Source organism: Phyllostomus hastatus, unplaced genomic scaffold (assembly GCF_019186645.2).
Source record: "Phyllostomus hastatus isolate PE091 unplaced genomic scaffold, TTU_PhHast_1.1 phas_scaffold_1224, whole genome shotgun sequence".
Taxonomy (NCBI): domain Eukaryota; kingdom Metazoa; phylum Chordata; class Mammalia; order Chiroptera; family Phyllostomidae; genus Phyllostomus; species Phyllostomus hastatus.
The window spans coordinates 216,066-240,946 of record NW_025334008.1 but is presented as its reverse complement, the minus strand read 5'-3'; the positions used below and the strand labels follow the sequence as shown (position 1 = coordinate 240,946).

General features: G+C 56.1%; 1 protein-coding gene across 1 annotated transcript in view; it reads right to left on the bottom strand.

The window, feature by feature from the left end:
• GRIN2D (glutamate ionotropic receptor NMDA type subunit 2D) overlaps positions 1 to 18,649 on the bottom strand; it is a 36,123-nt gene extending 17,474 nt beyond the window's left edge. Inside the window, exons 1-9 of the mRNA XM_045856363.1 lie at positions 18,185 to 18,649; positions 13,911 to 14,530; positions 9,497 to 9,611; positions 9,093 to 9,304; positions 8,667 to 8,835; positions 8,028 to 8,181; positions 5,370 to 5,495; positions 4,939 to 5,168; positions 3,638 to 3,798 (exon numbers count right to left, since the gene is read on the bottom strand). Of these exons, the coding sequence (XP_045712319.1) occupies positions 3,638 to 3,798; positions 4,939 to 5,168; positions 5,370 to 5,495; positions 8,028 to 8,181; positions 8,667 to 8,835; positions 9,093 to 9,304; positions 9,497 to 9,611; positions 13,911 to 14,530; positions 18,185 to 18,649 (2,252 nt within the window). The remainder of the gene's footprint in view (positions 1 to 3,637; positions 3,799 to 4,938; positions 5,169 to 5,369; positions 5,496 to 8,027; positions 8,182 to 8,666; positions 8,836 to 9,092; positions 9,305 to 9,496; positions 9,612 to 13,910; positions 14,531 to 18,184) is intronic.
• Positions 18,650 to 24,881: the final 6,232 nt, after the last annotated feature.

Sequence of the window (24,881 nt, the reverse complement as noted above, 5' to 3'; positions counted from 1 at the left end):
AAATAAATAAAATCTTGTTTTCCAAATTATTTATTTTTAGAAAGAGGGGAAGGGAGGGAGAAAAAGAGGGAGAGAAACATCAATGTGTGGTTGCCTCTCACATGTCCCCCCACTGGTGGCCTGGCCCGCAACCCAGGCATGTGCCCTGACTGGGAATCAAACTGGTGACCTTTCAGTTCACAAGCTGGTGCTCAATCCATTGAGCCACCCCAGCCAGGGCTAAATTCTTTTTCTTTTTTAAAGAGAGACTTTCCAGATATGATTAAATTAAGGATATTAGGATGTAGAGATGATCCTGCATTATCTGGACGGGCCCAATGTCATTACAGGGTTCTTGTAAGAGGGAGGCAGAAAGGTCAATCAGAGGAGGGGACGTGGGACAGTGCCAGCAGAGTCTGAATGATTCAGGGCCCTGAGCCAAGGAATGCAGGCAGCCTTGAGAAGCTGGGAAGGGCAAGAAAAAAAGACGCAGGTCGGAAGACAAGGAGTCAGGTTCTCTCATGGAACTCTGAGAATTCTAAACTTGAACTAACTTACTAGCCTGTTTGTTAAGGAATGTTTGTCAAGGTGGCAGGATCCAACCAGTTGATGGTTTGCCAGCCTGCTGGCTTGATTTACGATGTGTATGCCTCCGTGTGTACTCTTAGGCCGGTCCAAAGTTGTGGTGAAGGGAAAGCCTATTTCAACCAAAGCCCACCTTGCCCTGACCTGTGATGTGTGGCTTAGTTGGTTGGGCATTATCCCACAAAGTGAGAGGTCGCTGGTTCGATTCCTGGTCAGTGCACAGGCCTGGGTTGTGAGTTTGGTCCCCGGTCAAAGTGCGATTGATGTTTCTCTCTCACATCAATGTTTCTCTCTCTCTTTCTCCCATCTGTCCCCTCTCTCTAAAAATAAATAAATAAAATCTAAAACCAAAAACCTACCTCATGTTAATGATGCTGCAAGGGTCAAGGTCAAGGAGAAAGTGGCAATTCCCTGAAGGGGTTGAAGTTGGGCAGAGAGAACAGCAGTTACGGAGATGAGAGAAAAAAGAGGTGACTGATAAGAAAGTGCTGAAGTTTGCACCATCAGAAAAGAGAGGCGTGCAGGGAAAGCATGGAAAGAACACCCAGAGACGGGAGACCAGGAACTGTGTGACCCCCAGACATGGAGAGAGATGACAGAGCACTGGAGAAAGGCAAGGCGCAAGACAGAAGCTGCTAGGTGGCAGAATACAAACTGCACGAGGGCATGACCCTGGCTGATGACTCGCTCCCACAATCTCCGTTTACAACCTCTCCCTTTGCCATTTTCCACAACAGAGGCTGGGAGACTAACACACTCAGTTTGCCAGCCCCTCTTACAGCGGGGAGCAGCCATCAGACACATTCTGAGAGATAACCAGAAGTCTCTGTGAAAAGCATACTTTTCCCAAGAAAAAGGCAAAATCTTGCCGGGAGAAAATCCTCCACTCTTTTACTCTTCCTCCTCCTTCTTGCCCAGGACCAAGATGTGCTTCCGAGGGGCAGCAGCCATCTTGTGACCATGAGGCAGCCGGAATGAGCGTGCGGGTCTGAGGTTCAAGATTGATGGGCCAAATAAATAGAGAGAGTGTGGATTGTTGATGGTATCTTTGAGCTATCACACCAGCCCTGGACTTCTTGCAAGAGATGAAGAAACCTCTGTTTAAGCACCCTAGTGGATCCCGGACACCTATTAACTATCATTATCCAGTGCAGAACTGTGCCTGGTACTCTTAAAAAAAATTTTTTTTTAGATTTTACTTATTCATTTTTAGAGAGAGGGGAAGGGAGGGAGAAAGAGAGGGAGAGATCAGTTGCCCCTCATACGCCCCCACTGGGGACCTGGTCTGCAACCCAGGCATGTGTCCTGACTGGGAATCAAATCAGTGACCCTTTGGTTCACAAACTGGTGCTCAATCCACTGAGCCATGCTAGCCAGGGCTTAATTTTTTTTTAAAGATTAAAAAAATTGATTTTAGGTAAAGAAAGGGAGAGAAAGAGACAAAGAGAGAAACACTGATTTGTTGTTCCACTTATTAATGCATTCATTGGTTGCTTCTTATATACGCTGTGACCGGGGATCGAACCCACAACCTTGCTGTATGTGGATGATGCTCTAACTGAGCTACCCAGCCAGGGCCCTTTTAAATTTTTAAAAAATAAATGAATGCCTAGCTTTACTTTCCACAACTGGTTCTGAGAGACTCTGCTGTACCCTTATGCAAATCCATCCATTTTACATGCACCAGACTGATCGGGTGTCTTTTCCTGCAGCCTAACAATTCCAGTCCAAACAGTGGTCAATCATGAAATAGATAAAACAGGGACCATAAAATGGGATCCGGGTGGAGCAGCCACCTGAGGCATGAGCAGAGGCGGGCCTTGGGGAAAGGTGCTCTAAAGAACAGGACAGCCAGACCCACCCATCGCACTGACGCCACCCTGCACCCATCTCCACACCCCAGCCAGAGGAGGCATTTACAAACAGTATTCAGATCACACCCCTCCCCTACTCAAAGTCCCTCCTCCCCTCAGCTTCTCACTGCCCCTTGAATAAAACTCAGCCACGGCCTTAGACTCCAGGGCCACACCCCACGTCCACTCATCTGCCCTCCACTCTTCAGCCACATTGGCCTCCTTCCTGTTCCTCCAATGAGCCACTACCACTCCCAGCTCAGGCCCTTTACAGACCCTGCTCCTTCTGCCTGCAAGGCTCTACCTTGCCAAGTCCACCTGGCTAGCTCCCTCACTTCCTTCAGGGCTCTGCTCAAGTCGCCTCCTCCGAGAGGCCCTCCCTGAACACCCGGGTCAGTGTATCCCAGCTCAGTCATGCTCTAGCTCACCGTGTCTTTCTGATTTTTCTGCTTGCACATCCATAGTTCATTTTTGACCTCTCTTCCAGCCCCTAAGCTCCCTGAGGACACAAATGGCAATCTAAGTGTCCACAGCCTAGTGTAGGAAGTGAATGCATGCTGAGTGACTGACGCAGGGACAGGGAGAGTTATGGTGATTGGCTTTGTTGCAGCCTCAGACTGTATGTACTCTGGGGGCCAGAACTTAACCTTATCCCTGTGTTGGGGGACCTGATGTTAAAAAAATAAACGACAACATAATCCAAATAGTCATTCCATTGAGTTTGGCCATGACAATGATGATGATGATGATGATGATGAGGATGAGGATGAAGACAATAGCAGCAAACACCTACAGTGTGCCAGACACTGCTCGGAGTGTTTGGCATGAATCAACTAACAATAATAACAAAATAATATATCATATTAACTAATGATCATGATAGTGGTTCTTATAACAACCTTTTGAGGTGAGTCCTCCTTTTATCCCCATTTTACAGAGGAGGAAACTGAAGCTCAGAGACATTGAATGACTTGCCCAAGGTCACACATCCAAAAAGGAACAAAGCTAGGGTTTGAACTACTGGGTCCCTAAAACCGTAAGAAGGACCCTGCTTGTGGGGACTTCACGCCCACCTTCAAGCTGAAGTGACCTTCACCTTTCAAGCTGAACCACCCTGGGCTGACCTCTGAGGCTGATAAAGGACCTCTGACCCCTCACACCTCCAAGCATCCTCAGGGCCCCGCCCCGCTCCCTCTCCCCCGGCCCGCGCCTGCGCTGACCCTGCCTTGAGCTGAGTGAGCGCTTCCTCTACGCGGGGCTGGTTGTAGCGCACCATATAGCTGTGCATGTCGGGGTAGTTGCTGCGGATGTTCTTCTCCGTGGACCCGTTGGGCACCGTCCCAAACTTCAGGGGCGGGTACTGCTCCTGAGGCCGCTGGAACTGGGGCGGAAGGGAGAGTTACTAACGGTGTCCCCCCGGGGCCATCTGGGTGAGGGCATCCTCTACCCAGACGCTCCGCTCCATTCGGGAGGACGCTCGCCAACAGGGGGAGGGGGGAGGGGGACACCCCAGTACAGAAGGGTTTCTCGAACTTGCTCACAGTGGCCCAGCATAGCAAACACTACTCGCCACCCGCAGACCTATAGATAGCTATACATCTGCAGATACAGACAGACAGACACACACACACACACACACACACACACACACACAATCAGTAATATTGAAATATTTAACACCCAGCATGGGCTGATCGTGGTCCAGTCAAAAAAATCCCTGGTTACAGAGCTCAAGAAGAGTCCCAGAGGCCCTTGACCTGCCGGGCATTAAGCCCTAACTTGCTGGATCACGGGACGTCCCAGGGGTCAGGGGCTGGCACGGGAACGGGTGGCTGGGGTAGCGGTTATTTATCCCTCTGTTCAGAAACAGTTCACGATCTAACAACAGACGCAGCCACACAGGTGCGTGCATGACTGAGACGAAAGTTTCATGAGACCGTACTCATCCTTATTTTATGAGAGGCAGTCAAACGTATTTTCTATTCTATTCCGTTCCGTTCAAAAAAAATTGCTTGTGGCCATTCATGGCATTGATTTTCCAACCTTCTAAGAGGTCAGGACACCCAGTGAACAAAGGGTGGCCCGCGAGGAAGCAAGCACAGAGATCGAGAGTGACAGCACTTACGGTAAGTTGACAGAATAATTGTATGTCTGTTGAACCTCATACATTATGAATCTGGGTTTGAATTTTGCATGTCTTGGTTTTAACTTTCACTTTTCTAGTCAATCATTTCTATTGGATTTTACAAAAGCACGGGTCTTCACTGGATTCGAAATTTCCAAAATTAGTTCTTCAGCACAGTTTGAGAGAAATGGTGGTCTAGACCGTTTGGCGAGACTGCCCCTAGACCATTTGGGGACACTCTTCCCCTGGGAATATTGGGGTGCTTCATGGTGAGCTCCAGAATTCTACTGTGTGGAACGCTTTCTGGGAAGAGATGCCAGGAATCTCGCGGTGCGACAAACTCTGTGACCTCCGACCCCAGCCAACTCGCCCTTCCCCAAACACACACACACACACCTTTCGGTCGCTGAGCCCCGACACGGTGTCCACGTACTCCTCCTGGATCATGAAGGCGGCCAGGTTGGCTGTGTAGCTGGCAAGGAAGATGACGGCGAAGAAGGCCCACACCAGCACCATGATTTTGCTGGTGGTGCCCCGGGGGTTCTCCACGGGCACCGAGTTATTGAACACCAGGGCCCAGAGCAGCCAGATGGATTTTCCAATGGTGAAGGTTGAGCCACCAGGGCCTGCAGGGGGCCAGGAGGGAAGGGGGACATGGACCCCAAATCCCTTTGGCTCGATGGAGCAGAAAGAACTACAATTCCCAGTGGCCCCGGAGGCCTCTGCCACCTCAAGAGGCTGTGGCTCTACCCAATGCCTGCTGGGAAATGTAGTTCTATCTCTGGTCCAGACGCTCTGAGGTAGGGTGATGGAAGAAGGGGACTCACGCTTGCCAGTGGACAGGTTGCGGTTGTAACCGACGGGACTGAGGTACTCGAAGATGAAAACAGTGACCGCGACCACAGTGAGGCACATGACGAACATCATCACCCACACAGCGGGGCTGTAGGGCTCTGGGGGTAAGGGGGTGCATGGTCATGGCTCAGCCAAGCCAAAGATTGGGGTTCACAGACATGCAACCAGGGTGCAGCCCAGATCAGACCGTGTCATCCTCCCTCTGTTCCCTCCCCAGGTTTCCCATCTCGGGGACAGCCTCATTGTCCACCCAGGCCTCAGGGAGCCAGTCCCTCTCAACGACAGCCATCTCCACCATTTCTGTGGCTTCAGCCACCACATAGAAACGGTCTCTTAAGTGTGTTTCCTGAGCCCCAAACCTGAGTCTCCATCTCCCCCTGCCCCCACCCCACCCCCACGGCATCCATGTCCCACACTGAGCCCAGCACCAGCTCCGAGAGACCCCATCCTGGGAGCCCTGCCCCCCTCCCCTCACAACCCGACTCCTATTTGCCATCCTCACCTCCGCCCTTTCTCTCCCTCACCTGCCACAGGCTGTCAGCCCCCAGCCTGGTCCCCAGGCCCCACCCTGGGGTCAGGCCTTGTCCTCTGTCCTGGACCATCTCTCCAGTCTGTCCCTTCAAGTCCATTCCCCCCTCCCCATGGCCCTAGAGGCTCTCTCTGCACCCAGACATGACCTGACCTCTCCCCAGTGCACAGTTCTTGGGGGCTCCCCTGCAGCCCAGGACAAAGCCCCAGCCCTCAGCCTTGCTTCCACCCTCCTCTCCAGGCTGATGACTCTCTCAAGAACCCACTGCTTTAAAGTACTTCTTGTGGTTACAGAAAAAAAAAAAAAACCACACAAGAACCCATATTTTTAACCACCCAGAACTCACAGCTCCCAGAATGAGCCACACCCTCTTTGCTTCGGTCCCCAGAGCTCCACTGCCAGAGGGGCCATCTTGTCGTGTCTGTCAAACTCAAGTTCACTCCTCACACTGTCTCTGGAAGTTCACTGACAATAAGCCATTTCCTTTAGCTTAGCACTGGCTGATTTGATCTCCCTGGGCCAAGTGCAAGTGGCCAGGACTGCCCCTGTCACAGCAGAGTCACCACCCTGGACTGTTGCTGCAGCAGCTGGGGACATGTCTGTTGTCTCCATTGGGCAACACAGTGGGTCATACACATGACCTTGTCACTCCTCTGCTGGACGCAGGGGCCCCACGTGGTGCATCTCAAGGTGCCCTGCAGAGACCTTAGCACGAAGAGGAAGCCCCAAGAGGCATCGCTGGGGAAAAATACTGACAACAAAACACGGAGGATGGACGTTGCTTCTCTCAGCACCTTCCCCTCCCGGGAGCTCTGCTCAGACTTCAGATAGCGCACTGACAGGAATGCCGTTCCCTTGGCCGGATGCACACGTCTCCTTCCGCCTGCCCCAGGCTCAGGAAACCAGCTTCCTATCCTGCTCCAGTGCACCTCAAAGCCACCAGCCCACGGGGTGGCAGCTTCCTGATCACATCACGAGCCTGTCTCTTTGACTTGCCCTCGCTGCCACCTTTCTACCACCACCTAAAACCCCTGCTGTTTCGGAAAGTGTAAAACCCAACCTTCCCACCGAGGCCTGAGGTGATCTGCTGTGGCCCCAGGCGGTCCTCCCCTGCCACCCCTCTCCTTCTTGCCCCTCCCCCAGCCACACAGGCCTCCCTGGATCTCACAAATACTCCATGCACATTCCCACCTGGCTCCTCTGTCCTTGCTCTTCCCTCTGCCTAGAGTGCTTTTCCAGACAGATCTCCACGACCTAGTCACCTCCTCAAAGGGGCCCGCCTGCCCAGCCACAGCGGCCCCAGTCCCATTCCTTTCCTTCTCTTCCCCTAGCTTAATTTATCGTTGTATTTGTCACCACCGGAAGTGACTTTGTCCCTGTATCCCTTTAGAGCACAGGTGGCAAACACAAGGCCCAGAGGCCGAATCTGGCCCTCCACCTTGTTTTATCTGGCCTGGCACCTTGTTTCTACCCGGCAGCGCTGAGTTCTCACTTAACTGTTATGGAGTAGTTACATTTATACAATCCTAAAATGACATTCAGCCCTTCGAAGGCAACTGCAAGGCTGATGTGGCCCCCGGTGACAATGAGTTTGACACCACTGCTTCAGAGTATATTTTCTGTCTTCCCCAGGACGCTAAGAGCCCTTAGAGGGCAGGGATTTGTGTGTGGCTCAGAGCCTGCCACATACTAGGTGCTCACTAAACACAGTCTGATGGGTGAGTCGAGCAACTACAAGTGTGAGTGCCATGCTAATGAATCTCTTTTCCTCATCTCACATGAATGTGCCAGAGAAGACTTGGATTTTGTGGGGCCTGAAGCTCATACCATTTGGAGGGTTCTCTTTAAGAGAAAAGAATCCAGGATCATGAATACAAAACCAGGGACGGGGTCATGAAGAAGCTATGCAAGAGAAGCCTCCAGAAACTCCTTAGCTTCATGGTCAAGATGCTTCTGGTAGCAGAAGTTACTCTGCTCGTGTTACAGATTAGGAAACTGAGGCTCAGACGTGAGACCACTTCGCTGGAGTCACACCGCTAGCACAGGTGATACCAGACGGAACTGGGGCACACGGCTGCGCCAGTCAGGGCCCCACACTCACCGAGGAAGGCGGAGGGGGACACAGTGCCGTTGCTGCGTGCCACCATGACGCTGATGCCTGTTTCCACGAAGGGGACGGAGAAGTCCACGATCTCGGACCGCTCCTCGTTTATGGTGAGGGAGCCGATGGCCATGTCAGCACGCTGGTAGAACACCTGGGGTCAGGGCGAGGAGGAGGTGAGCAAACCCGGCTAGCTCAGCCAGGTAGAACGGGAGGCAGGCAATACTCGCCCTGGGAGGAGACCAGTAACAGCCTAGGAGAGAGGCTAGGAGAGTGGGTGGGTGGGTGAGGGGGACGCAGAGTGGGGCAGGAAAGGTGGCAGTGAAGTTTGGGACTGGGGTGGGAAGAGGTGGCCCTGGCCATGTCCAGCTCCTGCAGCAGGGTTTTGGGCTCCGTCCTCCTGGCCACGCCTCCTTTTAGGAGTTACATCCTGCTGGCCCCGCCCCTCCACCAAGGGACCTCTGGAGGCCCTGCCTATTCAAGTCCAGGCGTATCTACCGTTTAACCACGCCCCTCGTGCCACAGAGTTTTCCTCTTGGGGTCCCGACCCCTTGAACCCAGGGTTCCCCTCCCGCTCCACCCATCCCCTGCCCCCCACCCCTGTCCTGGCCCGGCCCCACCGCGTCCCTGCCACCTCACCTCCCCGATCATGCCATTCCAGACGCCGTCGATTTTCTTCCCGTGCTTGCCGTTAGTGACCAGGTAGAGGTCGTAGCTGAAGCCGATGGTCTGCGCCAGCCGCTTCAGAATGTCGATGCAGAAGCCCTTGCAGCACCGCTTTTCTGGGCGGGGGGCGTCCGGCGGAGGGCTGCGGGGAACGAGCAGGCTTGGGGACGTTGGAGCTCCCCTCGCCTTACAGAGGGAGGAACAAGCAGCGGCTAAAGCTAAGGTTAGTGCTCTCTGGGTAAACTGAGGCTCAGAGGAGTTACGGGACTTGTCCAAAGTCACCAAGCTGGAGGGCGGTGTGGGTCCTGGGTGCCAAGGAAGGAGGGGACTGGGGCCAGGACTACTGGGCTTCGAGGGAGAAGGATTCTGAAGCTGGAACTCCTGGATCACGGTTGTCACCTGTGGGTGCGGTTGAGCTGGCTCCGGCAGGGCACCGAGTCCCGGATGCAAGTGCCACTGATGGGGTCAGCGGGCTCCACAATGACAAAGGGCCTCTCCTCCAGCGTGGCCACGGTGAGGTGCTGCGTGTCATCCACTGGCTGCAGGAAGCGGCCATAGCGGGACCAGAGCGGGTACTTGAGGCGGAGAGTTTTCTGCTCCCAGCTGCCAACCTTGGCCAAGAGGAGGGGCTTCAGGCTTCCTGGAGGGACACTTCCCCCTCCCTGGGGGCCTTCGTGGCCCAGGCTCCCCACTCCTTCTCCCTCAGAGGCCAGAGGCCAGAGGCCAGGGAGCTGGCCCCCATTTCTGGCAGGACCCAGGAGTCCAGGCTGTCTCCCATGTCTGAGGTCAGGGATGGGACTCACCACCTCCCAGGTCCTGTCTCTAGTCAGGGAGATGACCACCAGGGAAGGGTTCACCAGGAAGCCGTCCTCATTGAAGGAGTAATCCCGGTTGTCCCAGGTAATATTCATGAAGTACCTGCCCAGGAGGAAGGGAGGGGACATGCGGGGACCTGGAGTGGACCTTGGTGGCTGAAACAGAAAAAGTCCCCTTTCTACTGATGAGCCCCAGCCCCCAGGTGGAATCTCTCCTCCAAGATCCTCAAAACTCTGCTGTGCTAGGGACCCTCCCCTCACTGCCCAGCGCACCCACCCAAGGCCCCAGGCCCTCAGCCTGGGTCTGAGGTGGTGGAGACCCCGAGGGTTCTGGCCCTACGATCTCTGATTGCTTCTCATCCTCAGACTCTTTCCCCCAAACCTGCTCTGTGCCCCACCAACGCTGAATGTCTGCAAACATACCAACTGGTGTCCTGTCTCTAGGCCTTTGCAAGCGCTGTGCTCTCTGCCTGGAAAACATTCATCTGTCCCTCCTCGTCCTGACCAATTCTTACGTCTTCAAGGCTCAGTTCAAACGTCCCTCAGAGAAGCCCCCGAGGGTCTCTGGAGCCCCAGATACCTTCACTCTGCAGTGACACCCTGTACTCTGCAGGCCTGTCACATTGTCCCGGTCACTGGGCCCGATCCTCAGCTGCTCCCTCACTTGCCCTGCCCAGGCCATTGGTCTGCAAGCCCCATCCTTCTCACCCCTGGGATCTCTCTGCTCTGTCCTCTGCCCTCCATCCCCATAGCCCCCCTGGACTTCCTGCCTGGCCTTCAGTCCCCAATCTCTCTCCTTCACTCTGTTCCCCAGTCTGCCCCAGAGGGCTTTTCTGCACCCAAAACTGACTCTGCCTCTCCCCTGCTCTTCACCCACCCATGGCTCCCCAGTGCTCCAGAACTATGTCCAAGACTCTCACCCTGGTGTTCTGGGCCCTCGCGGCTTGGCCCCATCTACCTCCACAGCCTCCTCACTGCACGAGCCCTAATTCTCTTGCCATCATCTGCCCTGAGCTAGTTGTACCACCAACCTGCCCAAGTTTTCCTCCCCTCTGGGCCTTTGCACAATGCTGTTCCCCTGCCTGGAATACTCCCTCATTTTGGTGAACTCCCAAGTTCTCTTAGAATCCAATCCAAACCCCTTAAAAGCCCTAAGTGAGCCCTGGATGGTGTGGCTCAATGGATTGTGCGGGGGCCTGTGAGCCAAGGGGTCACAGGTTCGATTCCCAGTCAGGGCACATGCCTCGGTTGCAGGCCAGGTCCCCAGTAGGGGACTTGCAAGAAGCAACGGCACATTGATGTTTCTTTCCCTTTCTTTCTCCTTCACTCCCTTTCTGTCTAGAAATAGATAAATAAAATCTTTTTTTTTATGCCCTGTATGAGCTAAGCCCTGTGTGAGCCCTGTCTCTTAGTCACAGCCCCTCCCTCTTGCCCAGTAAGCTCCAGCCACAATGGCTTTCTTTCTTTTATTTTTTTCTTCTTTTTTTCTATTTTTAATTAACTTTCATTTTGTTGGTTTTTAATTTTCTTTTAAAGATTTTATTTACTTTTTTAGGGAGAGGGAAAAGGGGGGAGAAAGAGAGGGAGAGAAACATCAATGTGTGGTTGCCTCTCACACACCCCCTACTGTGGACCTGGCCCACAACCCAGGCATGTGCCCTGACTGGGAATCGAACTGGCGACCCCTTGGTTCACAGGCTCACACTCAATCCGCTGAGCCACAACAGCCATGGCTCTTTATTTTTTTACCTCCAAATTTCACCTACTCAGGAAGACTTTTCCTGATGAACTCTTCTAATATAGCACCCTAGACATTTCTTACCACATTCCACCAGTTTTATTTTCATCTCAGAAGTTATCGCCCCTTGTTATTTTCTTTTTTCTTTTTTTAAATAAGGATTTTATTTATTTATTTTTAGACAGAGGGGAAGGGAGGAAGGAAGAGAGGAAGAGAAACATCAATGTGTGGTTGCCTCTTGCCTGCCCCTCACTGGGGACCTGGCCTGCAACCCAGGCATGTGCCCTGACTGGGAACTGAACTGGCGACCCTTTGGTTCACAGGTGGGCGCTCAATTTACTGAGCTACATCTGCTAGGGCTCTTCCTTTTCTTGTTTATCCACTATGAGACTGTAAGCTCTGTGAGAGCAGCGGCCTTGTCCAACCAACACCATGTACCCTTGTGCCTAAAGCACTCTCAGGAAAGGGATTTTCAGTGAATGAATGAATGAGCGAGTGAGTGGTTCATCCTTTATGCCTCAATTTACATATCTCCTCCTCCTGAAAACGTTGTAGGCTGACCTGTGACTTGTGTAGCCCAGTTTGGAAGGCTGATTGGGACCAATCAAATTCCCCTGTTGGGAGGATGTTGACTGTGACATTTGGAGGGATGGGTGGTGAATGGGAGGAGTGAAATTATGAGTGTTAGGAGGAAGCAGAATCCTGGGTAAGGGTTGGTAAGGAAGGCACTAGGCAGCCTTGGGGAGTGGCAAGCCAGGGGCGGGTGCGGGAGGGGCTGTCAATTCCTGGCATCTGGGTTTCAGTGACTGTTTGTCATTCCAATATACCCCCTTTTCCCTGAGGAAACCTGAATGAGACTCTGCTTCTTGCAACCCAAATTGTCCTGGTTTAGACAGTGCTCTCCCCGGTGCTCCCATGATGCCCATTTAACCTGCAGCATTGCAAGCCTCACGCTGCGTTGTCCTCATGTCATCCGTGTCTGCCGCCCCTACAGGACCCTGCGTTCTTTAAAGAGACGTCCATGGTCTTTTTCATCTGTGTTCTCAGCGCCCAGCATGAGCCCTAGTTCCTAGCGGGCTGAATTCAGTAAGTATTTATGAACGAGGGATGTTTTTCTCACTCTCTTGTCCCTGGATCCTGATTCCCAACTCACCAGTTCTCAATTCTCCTCCCTTAGGTTTTCCTTCCCACTCTCGCCTCTTCCTCAGCTCATTTCAGGGTATATGTATTTCCTTTCACTGTTCTGTCACCCAACTCATCAATGTCCCCACTCACAAAGCTTCCTCTGGTGGAGATGCTGCTTTCCACCACTTTGTTCTATTCTATTCACTATATTCTATTTTATTCTAAAATAATGGTGTGGTCCTGGCTGGTGTGGCTGAGTGGATTGAGTGCCGATCTGTGAGCCAAAGGGTCACTGATGCGATTCCCAGTCAGGGCACATGCCTGGGTTGTGGGCCAGGACCCCAGTAGGGGGTGCGCGAGAGGCAACCATACATTGATGTTTCTGTCCCTCTCTTTCTCCCTCCCTTCCTCTCTCTAAAAATAAGCAAATAAAATATTAAAATAAAATAAAATAATAGTGAGTACGCTGGGCACACAGCTGTCCAGCTAGCGTCCACATTCCCCAGTCTTCCTTGCAGCTAGCCCTGGGAACTAGCGTGGGCCACACTGAAAACATCCAACAATCAGTACCGCCCACAGGCACTAACCAATCAGAATCCACGTCTGACTGTAAACCGCCAATAAGCCGGCCCTGGACACGTGACTACTTCTCACCAATGGGATGTTAGACTCTTCCTTCCACCTCATTTGCCCAAAAGGAAACTGCTCTCCACTTCCTCCTTTTCCCTTCTCACGAGCTGGAATTCAGATCTGCCACCGACCCAGCTTCGATTGTAGGGAGAGGAGATGGCAGAGCAACAAGGTGGAGGTGCCTGGGGCCCTGAATGGGCCACGCGGAGCAGTGGGGTCTCCTGATAACCTGTACTCCGCATCTCCGGATTCTTAAGTGATAGAGGAACAAACTTCTACCATGTCGGGGCCGTTGGGGCCTTTTTATTTATTTATTTTTAGGATTTATTAATTTTAGGGAGGGAAAGGGCGGGAGAAAGAGAGGGAGAGAAACGTCACTGTGTGGTTGGCTCTCGTGCGCCCCCTACGGGGGACCTGGCCTGCAACTCAGGCATGTGCCATGACTGGGAATTCAACTGGTAACCCTTTGGTTTACAGGCTGGCACTCAATCCACTGAACCACACCAGCCAGGGCCATTGGGGCCTTTTTATTACTGAAATTCAGCTCATACTCCCTGGGGTATTTTCTAGGATGCTATCAACTAGAAGATGTATCGTTTCTATGTACTATAAAGAAAAAAGCACTTCCAATTAAACCACGAGAAGCCATCAATTGTAAGACACATCTGGACTTCAAAGACATGAAACTGAAAACATGTGCACCTTAAAATCGTGAAATATCATAATACACTCATTGTGTCTCTGTGTCTCGGGTGCTTTTTCCAAATGACCTGATCTAACCCCGGGAAGGAGACCCAGTTACATTCATTTTACGGAAAAGGAGACTGAGACTCTGAGAGGAGACGTGACCCGTGTGGCCAGGCTCTGGAGTCTCCCCACACACCTGCCCACCGCCCCTGCCCCACTCACCTGTGCAGACTCTCCCCTCGATGGGTGCGGTTCTGGGCACGGCAGTCATGGCCCAGCTCGGGCAGGAAGCCGTAGTCTCGCAGCAGAGCCTGGGCGCCTCTGGCCACTACTGCCACGCCAGCTGCCACACGCCGGGCCAGGTCATCGCGCCAGCCAGCGGAGCGCACTGCGAACAGTCCAGCAGGCAGTGGGGCGCCTCCTGGCAGAAGAAGGGGCTCTCCAGGGGAGCCCGAGCCCCCGCCTCCAGCCAGCTGGGGCCCCACCATGAACCAGACGTAGCCAGGCCCAGTGAGGCCAGCCTCTTCGGCCGCCCGGAACACAGGCTCGGCCTCCTCACGGGCACAGAAGAGCAGGCGGATCTGGGCGCTGACGCTGCGGAGCTGGGCGCTCAGCACGGCCTCACCCGCCCCAGGGTCCAGCGTCAGCGCCCCACGGTGCTCCCAGCCCACCAGACTGCCATCGGTCAGCACCTCGATATAGGAAAGGAAGGCCCGGTGGCCAGGGGCACGGGTGGTCACAGCGACAAAAGACGTCCAGTCGTACTCCTCCAGCACCTCAAAGATAACCTGAAGCTGCTGCTCTGTGGAGGAGCCCAGCTGTAGGAAAGTGGAGCCCTTCTCCTGCCGGGGGAGGAAGGGCGCGTCAGGTCTCCTGGTGCTGAGATCTCAGCTCCCAGGAGACAATAAGGGGCCTTCAGCAACCGACAAGGGGGTCACCATTCCCAGTGGTCAAAAGGGGGCCTCGTCTCCCGGAAGCTGATAAAGGGACCACAAATCCCACCCATCATGGATGGGTCACAGCTCTCAGTGTGACAGACATCCTAGCTGTTCGCCAAGCCTGCTTCCTTTTCCCGCTGGGGCTCAGAGCTAGGCCTGGGTTAGGTCTGGCCACATGACTGAGTTCTAGGCTCATCCGTTACAACTCTCCCCCATGCATCTTACTTTCCTCCCTGTTTAGGAGCAGAGGCAGAGGACCCAGAAGAGAACTCTGAAGTCCTAGGGGATTACAGAGACACAAGAAGGAAGAGCCTGGATCCCTGAGTCACCACTTGGAGGCATGCCACCTCCAGTCAGGAACACCTGTTGGGAGTTTGCATGAATAAGAAATAACCTTTTGCTGGGGTAAGCTGCTATGATGTAGGGGTTTATCTGTTAGAGGACCAGCATCACCATAATGAATCCACCAGCATCCAGCAAGGGAACTACAATTCCCAGCATCCACTGAGAGGGACTACATCTCCCAGCATGCAGTGAGGGCGCTAGAGGTACTGTCTGTCCCACCTGGAAGAAGCTTTGCTGCGTGGACTTGCCCTTCTCTGGTTTGCCTTCTATCTTCCTGTCCCCTATCTTCCTGTCTGTTTCCTTGGCTGAACTCCCTTCCTCAGTCAGAATTCTAAACATAGGAGTGCTCTAGTCTTCCCTTTCCTTCTCTGTCCCCTCTTCCTGGTCATCTCATACAGATCCACGGGTTTCAATATTGTCTCCTGCACTATCCAATATGGTAGCCATCAGCCAACTGTTGGCTATTCAAATTTTAATGAACTAAAATTTAGCACCCTGTTGCACTAACCACATGCCAAGTGTCCAACACTCACACATGGCGAGTGGCTGTCATGCTGGACAGAGCGGATCTAGGCCATCCTCACCGACGAACATTCCACTGGACAGTGCTGGGGGTGTTGAAGATGCCTGTCTCCCACCACCACCTCTGCACTCAAAACATCTCCCCTGGGGTCTCCAAGAGCATCTCAAAACGAACGAGTCAAAGCCAGAATTCTAGATCTCCCCATCGCTTCACATCTGCTTTGTGTCTTTTCCTTACTCACCCAGATGCTCAGGTTTCAAAGCTAAATCACCCTTTCCTTCTCTTTCCCTCATGCCCACACCCAGGCCATCTCCAAGTCTTCCTGGCTCTCTGTTCAACAATAACCCCGGTTGTTCACACCTCATTACTGTCCCTATCACAACGCTCATTGTCACCAGTTTCATGCCTAGGCAATGACAACAACTTCCTAACCCATCTCTGCTTCCATTCTTGGATCTTCCAGTCCATTCTCCAGACAGCAGCCAGCATGATCTTTTCCAGATATTAATTGGATCGCATCCCTTCTTGGTTGAATACCAATGATTCTATCTTAGAGTCAACGCCAAAGCTGTCTCTGAGGCCCTGCATGAACCAGACCCCACTGCCTCTCTGATCTCATCTCCCGCCACCCCCACCTCTCTGCTCTTTCTCAAACACATCAGGTTCCTTTCAGCTTTACAGGCTTTCCATTATGGCAGCCACAGGCTACCTATGGCTATTCAAATGAGCTGTTACCTCTCCTGGGGACACTTTCCCCCAGCTCCTCCACTACGGACCTACCCCTCCTCATTCCTCAGGTTCAGCTCATTGTCAGCATCTCAGGGAGGCCCCCTGACTGTCAGCTATCGAAGGCCCATGTCGGTCATTACAACATCCTGTTGCTGTCCTCCAGGACAGATTTTATTATGTTGTTTGGGTTTTGTTGTCTCCCCAGTTAGAATGCAAGCTCTACCAGCAGGGACTTTGCATATCTATTTTTCCTTCTACAATTGTATTCTCCAGAACCTAAAACACCCCAGGCACAGAATTAGCCCTTTAGAAGTCCCCCAGAAACACAAGGAGAAGAGCAAGAGGACTTACTCCCTAGGCGTGTGCCTGTGGTTGGAAGGGCAGGGAAGAGGGCAGTTGGCCTGCAGGTATGAGGTCTTCCAGCATGCAGTGAAACCCCGACAGGACCTTGCCCTTTGCAGGTGGATGTGTGCTGAGGAGACCACGCTCCCAGCATTCAATGGGGGCCCAGATATAGCTGTGAGGACCACTCTATTTCATCCGAAGACTACATTTCCCAGAAGGGAATGCGTGTACACACTGTGGGCCACAGTGACTACGAGACAGTAAACAGAGCAGATCACAGTCCTCAGTAATGGAAGCATGAGGGACCCCATCTCTTGGTAATACATTCACCTTGAAGGTGATCTGCCTACAAATCTATGGGCAGTGCCAAGCCAAAAAGAAAAAGCAAATTGGACAGAGGCCTTTCCCAGAATGCTCTGGACAGGAGAGTCCCAGAACAAAGCCACCAGCACTCACAGTAGGGAGCTGGTGGAGATTTAGGTTCCACTCACTCAGGTGGCCCCATCCTCTGGCAGCCCCACTCTGTCACACTGGCTCCACTCCTGAATAGGCCCCGCCCCTTCCTGCACCTCCTGGTTTGCTGACCCCTTTTCCTTCTCAGTCTGCACACTAGGCTAGTTCCAGCTCTGCCCTTTGCTACCGGAAGTCCACTCCAGCAGGCCCCTCCTGCGACCTCCGGAAGCAGGTCTCTCTCCAGGCCACAGCCAGCTCCAGCCTCTGCCCCAGCCTCTCCTGCAGGCTCCTGGCTTTGACCTCTCTCTCCGTGGCTGAGCCTTCATCCTCCCCCGCCCAGCTTTTGGATTCTCGCTTTCCACGTTTTACAGCCGAGTTGGCCCTGGCTCAAACCTCATTCCCAGGACCAGCTTCCTCTCTAGACACGGCCCCTTTAGTACAGAGTACAGGCTCTGCAGGGTCCCTGGACTCGCCTCTCACTGGTAGCCCCGCCCTTCATTGACTGACCACGCCCCCAAGCCCACTTGTATGGTTCTACCGCTCCAGAGCCCACTTCTCACTAATGACTCCTCCCTGTCACCGATGGCCCTGTCCGTCTACGTAGATCTCTAGACCCCATGTTCCTCTGGCCGAGCCTCCCTGTCCCTCAGTACCTAATACCCCTTTTTCCTGGTGCCTGTCCCTGACTTCTTGGCTCCTGCCTCCTCACCAGACCTCACCCCTCTCTGAATCCCATTCCTCTCCAAGTGACTCCTCCCGTGCTGATCCCAGATCCCACTCCTCCCTCAGATCTTGTCATCTCAGGCAGGTCCCTTTTCACTCTCAGTCTCGCCCCTCGCTGGCTGGTCCCGACTCTTCCCAAGATCCCACTCACTCTTCCATAGAATCCTCAATCCTCCCCATAAACTGGCCTCTGTCAGACCCTGCTTCTAGATGAAGTCCCCAGGCAGGCCCCCCCCACCCCTAAACCCCCAGCTTATTCTATGGGTCACGCCCCTCCAAGTCATCCCCGCCCCCACCTACACCTGACCCCTACCACCTGGCCCGTTCCAAAAGCTGACCCTCCAAGCCACACCCCTCACCCACGGTCACGGTCCCGCCCCTTCCGCAACTGGCCCGCCCCTCGCCTCTGGCCCCAGTTCCCTCCCGCAGGTCGCGCGCACCTTGGGCGTGAGCACGAGCGCGGCGCCGCCGTGCACGGCCACGATGGGCAGCGAGGTCTGTGCCGAGAGGAAGTCGAGGATGGGCGCGACGGCGGGCGCGCGTGAATCGTCCTCGAAGACGACGCCGTGCACGCGTAGCCCCGACAGCAGGTCGCAGAGCTGCAGCACCAGGCTGCGCGGGTCCGAGCCGTTGAGCACCAGCGCCACCGGCCGCACGTCCAGGCCCGGGCTGCGTACAGCAGCCGCTACGGCCGGGCCCAAGCGGGCCGCCTCTGTAGCATACGCGGGCCCGGAGAACACGAGAGCCACGTTGAGCGGCCGCGCCCCGCCGAGACCCCCAACGGGCCCGCTGGCCCCGCCCGGCCCCGGCGCTTCCTCCGGGAACGGGCTGGCGCAGGCTAGCGCCAGCAGCAGCAACATCTTAGCGGGGCCCCGAGGGCCGCCGGGGCCACCGGCGCCGCGCATCGCCTGCGGGCCCCGCCGGGCGGCCTCTGAGCACCAGGGTCGGGGAGGGACACGGAAGGAAGGGGAGGACACACAGAGACGGGGAGACACCGGGAGTAGAAAAAAAGACAAAAATAAGTGAGAGACACAGTGGTGGGAGACAAGATACAGAAAGAGATACACGAGGATGAGGAGGTACAGGGTGGGAGAGACGCAGAGATAGGGAGGAGAGGGAAAGATTGGGGCGATAGAGACAGGGAGAGACTCAGGCAGAGGGAGAGACCCAGATGGAGAGTGGTGGTGGGTATAGGGTGGGGAAGATACAGAGGTGGGGAAGACACAAGGTACAGGATGAGACAGGGCAGATGGGAAACGGACCCACAGAGATGGGAGCAGAAAAAGAGGTCCAGAGATAGGGAAAGAGATAGAACCAGTAGAGAGATAGGGAGAGAGAGCGACAGAAGTCAGGAGAGAGATGGGAGAAGAGACAGGGAGAAAGGGGCCGGAGATGAGACCGAGTGAAGAAGGAGGAGGGAGTATTAGGGAGGCCAGGAGAGATGCAGAGATGGATGAAGGAAGGTGGAAGAGATAAGAGATGTAAGTTGGACAGAGAGAGGAAGATGAACAGACACCCGGGAAGACAGAGACCCCACGGCCACCAGGAGACGAGCACACATGAGAGATGGAGAACCAGGCAGGATTGGAGGTGGAGGGAGGAGGCAGGCAGAGCAGACAGAAAACGGGCAGACAGAAATAGCGAGGCAAGGCAGGGATCAGGACCCCACCAGGGAGGTGTCCAGCACAGACATGAAAGGAAGGCCGGGAAGGCGAGTGGCAGGAGAGATCAAAAAAATAAAAGAGAAAAAAAAGTGAGGGGGGGAAAGATGAGAAAGGGAAAAGGGGTCAGGTGTGTGGGGGAAGAGAAAGAGAGAAAAAGAAATTAGTGGGGCACCCTAAGGAGAGAAAATGCCCCCGTGACCCTACCCCTCACCTAGACGACAGCCCCCAGCCCATTTTGGGCCCCTCACTCAGGTCCCTGCTCCCCCATTCTTGGAGCTAGAAAGAGTCACGGCCCAGGGTGGGCTGTGGGGTTGGGTGGCACAGCTGCGGAGAGCTGGGGACAGGGGTCCCTGGCTCCCAGCCCAGAGCAATTTAGTAAATTAGAGGAAATACAGCGTCTCTTCCTGTGTCCCCTGTTGAATGCTAGCTGCCTAGGGTGGTCGGGCTAAGAGCCCAGACTCCCGGCTTCTGGGTCTGAGGGAGGAGGACACTGGGGGGGTCTGCCCTCCCAGGTCCCAGAGAGAGCTTATAGCCTGCATTAGGGGCTTCCTGAAGGAGTGAGGGTCCAGGCAAGGAAGGGTTCTCTCTTGGCTGTCAATCAGGCTGCTGTCTGGTTGCCATGGTAGCACGGGCCTGTCTAGCCCACTGACAGCCAGAGTGGGGGAAAGGCCCACACCCCCCTCTCCTGCCTAGGGGCCTGCCCCCTCCCCAACACACACCTTCCCAGAGATCCTGGGCTACAGTCTTCCCAGGAATGGGGGTGGGGGGCTTTTAGGATGGCGGTCCCTCTCCATTCCTAGCTCCCCATGTCCCTCCTCTCCTCTGCCCTTCCCCAAGCAGCTGGCTCAATCAGCGCTCAGAATAGCCCCCCCACTCTGCCCCAAAATAACCCACAGCTGTGGCCTGGCCCCGGCAGGGTTAACACTCCTCTCTCCTCCTTTCCTGGTGGCTGCTCACTCCTCAACCCCTTCTCTGCCTCTCAAAGCCACCCCTGCCTGGCCTCTGTCCTTGGGGACCCCGGGGAGCTGCTCCCTGCTGAGGCCCAGGAGGGCAGCTTCCCCCTTCTTGGGAGGCTAGATACCGCATCTGCTCCCATACAGGATTCAGACGGCAGTCTCCCACCCTCAGGGGACTGAGAGCAGCACCCCCAGTTTCCAGGGGACTCTGGAGGCCCCATCCCCAGAACCTGCACCTTCAGGGATCATGTTGTCCAGGCCCCTGATCTCCACCTCCTCACGAGTCTCAGGTCCCACTCCCATCCCCATGGGGCCAGAGTCTGGTCCCCTGCCCAGTCAGGGACCCAGGAGATGGAGCCCCAGCCCCCTCCAACCTCAGACACAGAAGCCCTACCCTCCAACTTCTCCAGTAGACTCAGAAGTGCCGGCTCTCGGCTCTCTCCTCGCCCAGGACTCAGGAGTCCAGTGCTCCATTCTGTCCTCTCCCAGGACGCAGGGGTCCCAGCTCCCTTCTGTCTCTAGACTCAGAAATCCAGGTGCCCAGCCTTCACTCTGCCCAGAAACCAGGAGTCCAGGCCCATAGCCCTCTCTTCCCTTAAGCGTCCCCCTTTTGCCTCAAACCCCATCAGTCCCAACATCCTGGGCAGCCCCTTCCCCCCACCAGCTCCAGCCTCCCCATTTGCCTGGCTCGGGTGCTGTCCATAGCACAGCCTGAACCCCCAGTCGAGGAGGAGGAGGGTGCCAGAGATTCCTAGGGTGCCCTTACTCTGTCACTCCCCCCAATCCATCTCAGAAGAGACGAGAGGCCACTTGGATCAACAGCCCGCCCTCCCGGCGCATCGTGCGGCAGACGGTGTCCCGTTTCCCCCACCTACAGCACCGTTCTCTCGCCACCCTGATCCCGGTGCTCAGACCAGGCTGGGAGGGTGTTCCAGAACCTTGGGGAAGGGGTGGTAGCTTGGGGTGAGGGGTGCTGGGGCCTGGATGCCCTCAAGGTCCTTGGCAGGGGTATTAATAGCAGACTCATAGCTCAGAGAAGGGAGGGCAGAGGGAGAGGAGAGAGGGAGAGGGACGGGCCAGTGAGGTGGGGGGGGGACCGATGCGGGCAGGGGAGTGCAGAGGGACGGTGAGATGGGGAGATGGGGGTAGGTGTGCGGGGTGCCAGGTAGATGGGGCTCGGGAGAGCGAGCAAAGTGTCAGAGGAATGTGGGGGGGGGGGAAGTCTGAGGTGTAGAAAACCGGGGAAAAGGGACTCAGAGACCAGAAAGAGAGGGAGCAGAGCAGAGCCCCGAGAGACAAGGCAGCTGGTGGGGGTGAGGGGAGACAAAGACCTCTGCTCACTATTCAACCCCCCCCCCCCCCGCCCAGCCCTTCCCGGAGGCCCAGGGCCAACTTTCCCCGGCCTAGATCTGGGGGGTCCACGTCCCCACCCCCACCCCTGCATCCCCTACCCCGGACTTACCTTTTCATGACCCTGTTCTGTGGGGGGGATTGCGGGGTGGCTAGGACCGGAACCCGGAGTCCAGCGACCCGAAGATTCCGCGGAGGGCTCAGAGAGCCGCTGGGGGGCCAGGCCCTGGGGCGGCAGCGGTCACGGCGGGGACCTCCTGCTTGTCCCTAGCTCCGGCTCTCCCTCCTCTTCTTCGGTCCGTCCTGCCCTGTCTGTCCCCCAAGGTTGCGGCCACCCCGACTAGGCGAGGACGCCGCTACACATGTTGCGCTGGAAGTTGGGCCCCGGACATTGCGGAGGCTGTCGGGGTGTCCTCTCGCCGCCCCGACCCCGTGGGGATCCCCCTCCGCCCACCCGGGCTGCCCCCCTCTGCTGCCTCAGCCCCGGCTCCTCCCCCCACCCTGTCCATGTGTCCAGTCCCGCCTCTCCTTGGCTCATTCGCACCCCCCCTTTGTGCCCTCAGCGCCCCCCCCCCCCAGCGTCTGTGTATCTGTCTGTCTATCTGTCTGGGTCACCTCTGAAGCCAGTGGTGATGTGTGTGCTTGTGTGAGGGGCGGGAGGCGGCCTGTCTGGGGAACTGCTTGCCCCTTCTCTGCTTGGCCACTTCCAGACCCCCCCCCAGGGGCGCCCCCACTCTGAAACCCAGGCAGAAACACACACACACACGCACCACCTCACTTCCCTGGGATTCCCTTCAACACCCCCGGAGCTGGAGAAGGGAGACACACACACACACGCACACGCGGGGGGCCGATGGGGGCCGGGCTGCCACTGCCGTCAGGGGCTGTGCGACAGACAGGAGGACACACAGGCAGCCAGGGACGCCAGACGCGCGGCCGGACGCAGGCAGGAGGCACAGAGCCCAGGTACACACCATCCACTGGGGTTTGGGGGCTAGCGGGGGGAAAGCAGGGGACCCGCGACACCCAGGCAGGCGGCTCGGGATCCGTACGGACAGGCAGACCCTCCCTCCCTCGCCGCCGCCGCCGCCGCCGCCGCAGCCCTTACAGACACACCCCCCCTCCACCAGCCCAGCCCCAGACACCCGGACCCACAGATCCTCACCAGGCGGATGGCAGGAGCACGAGAGACCCCTGGGGGCCGGGCGGACCCACCCAGGCCAACACCCCCCTCAGCTGGGTACGGAGGGCCGAGGGAGGCTGCGGGCGGAGGGTGGCGCGGCCGCCGCGGCTTGGAGGAGCCGGAGCGGGAGGGACTCGCACGCTCGCTCTGTTCTCACACACACACACACTCACTCGGGATGCGATTAACATTCAGTCCCCGTCCGCCCCTGCCGGGAGATCCACAGCCCCCCTCTTGGCCTCTCTGGGGACCCCTCCTCCTGCCGGAGCTGGGGGAGGGGGCTGCCCCCCACCCCAGCTCCCAGCCTCTGCCTCCCTCCTGGGACAAGAGGGTGAGGGGCTGGCAATAAAAAGGGAAGAAGTGGGAGCAGGCAGGGACTCAGAATCTGGCATTGAGACATCAGCTCCGGACCTGGACTTCCGGCCGGGTCGCCGCTGCCCTCTGCCCCCTCCCCACTTTGAGGCTTAAGAAGCAGGAGGCCTTTCACGGACTTTGGTCTCCAACATGCTAGGACCCAGCTTTGGGCTCAGATTGGTCCAGAAGGCCAGGCTTGTAAACTAGGTCTCCATGCAGCCAGGGGTCCTGGCTCCCAGCGCCCTCCTCTCTCAGGCCCAGAAATTTAAGTCCCCAGACCCCTCCTCCCCCAGGACCCCAAAGTCCCTGTCTCCAGCCCTCTTGTTCAGACCTAGGGCTCCAGACCTAGGACTCCAGGTGACTGCTGCCTTCTTCCCTCAGACCCCAAAGCCCAGGTTTCCACCCCACCCCTTCCCCAGGACCCAGGATTTCACGCCCCCAGCCCCTCCTTCCTCAGACCTGGAGGTCCAGCCCCCAGCCCCTCCTCCCTCAGACATGGGAGCCCAGGCCCCCAGCCCCTCCCCCTTCAGAGCCAGTGATCCAGGCCTCTGACTTCCTTCCCCACTGGTACTCAGTAACCCAGAACCCCTCCTCCACAGTCCCTTTAAGCATGCAGACAACCTGATGCCCTAGCACAAACCACCCTCGGGGGGTCCACTAGTCCAGGTTTCATGAATGTCTACCCATTCCTCTGAGGAACCCATACCTCCGCACCCCTTCTTTTATTGAGGGGCTTTGGCCTACATTACCTGTGGGTGCTCAAACATCCAGAAGGACATCTACCCCCTAGTAGACAAGGCCTGGCCCTCTCAGGTCCCTCACAGCCACTGCCCAGCTCCTACCCCTCCTCCCGGAGAGGTGGGCCCAGTGCTTCTGTATGTGTTGGGCGCCTGAGGGCAGAGGCCAGGAGTGTGTGTGTGTGTGCACACGCGTGTGTGTGTGCCCGGGAGGGGCAATTCTGGAGCTGGGGCTGGAGCCAGGGCCTGGGCTGCTGACTTCAGGGTCTGGGAGAGCAGAGGTGAAGGCTTATATTCTTGCAAAGGAAGAGACTTAGGCCTGAATTTGTGGGTCTCAGGGGGAAGAAGGAGTTGTGCCCCTAGGCTCCTGGGTCAAGATGCTGGAAACACAAGATGGCTGGTGTGGGACCCTAAGGAAGGAGGGCTGGGGGTCCTGGGGGAGGAAGGGGATGGGGTTCCACATTCTTAGGTCCTGAGGCAGGAGGGGGCTGAGAGACTGGACTTCTGTGTCCTGGGAGGGCGCTTGGTGCCGGACTCCTGGGTCTCAGGGAAGTGCTGAGGGCTGCTTTTTTTTTGTCCTTTGGGTGGCTCAGAGCTGGAGGCCCATGGAAAGCCAGCCTCTGGATCCCTGTCCAGGGATTTTAAAGGTCGAGAGGCCAGCCTCCCTAATCGCTGTCAAGGGCGCAGGTGGGCACAGACTGCCTAGAGGAGCAGGTGACTGATTTGGGAGTTTCAGATCCCCGTGAACCCGCACATTTCTAAGAGGCGGTCTTGGGGGTGCATTCAGCACAGACTCTGCAAGCCTGCTGGTGCAGGGTAGGGGGCGCCAGAGAGCCAGGACTCCGCCCTCCGGGGCGGGGCCTCCTGCCCGAACTCCTCCCCCTCCCGTCCTC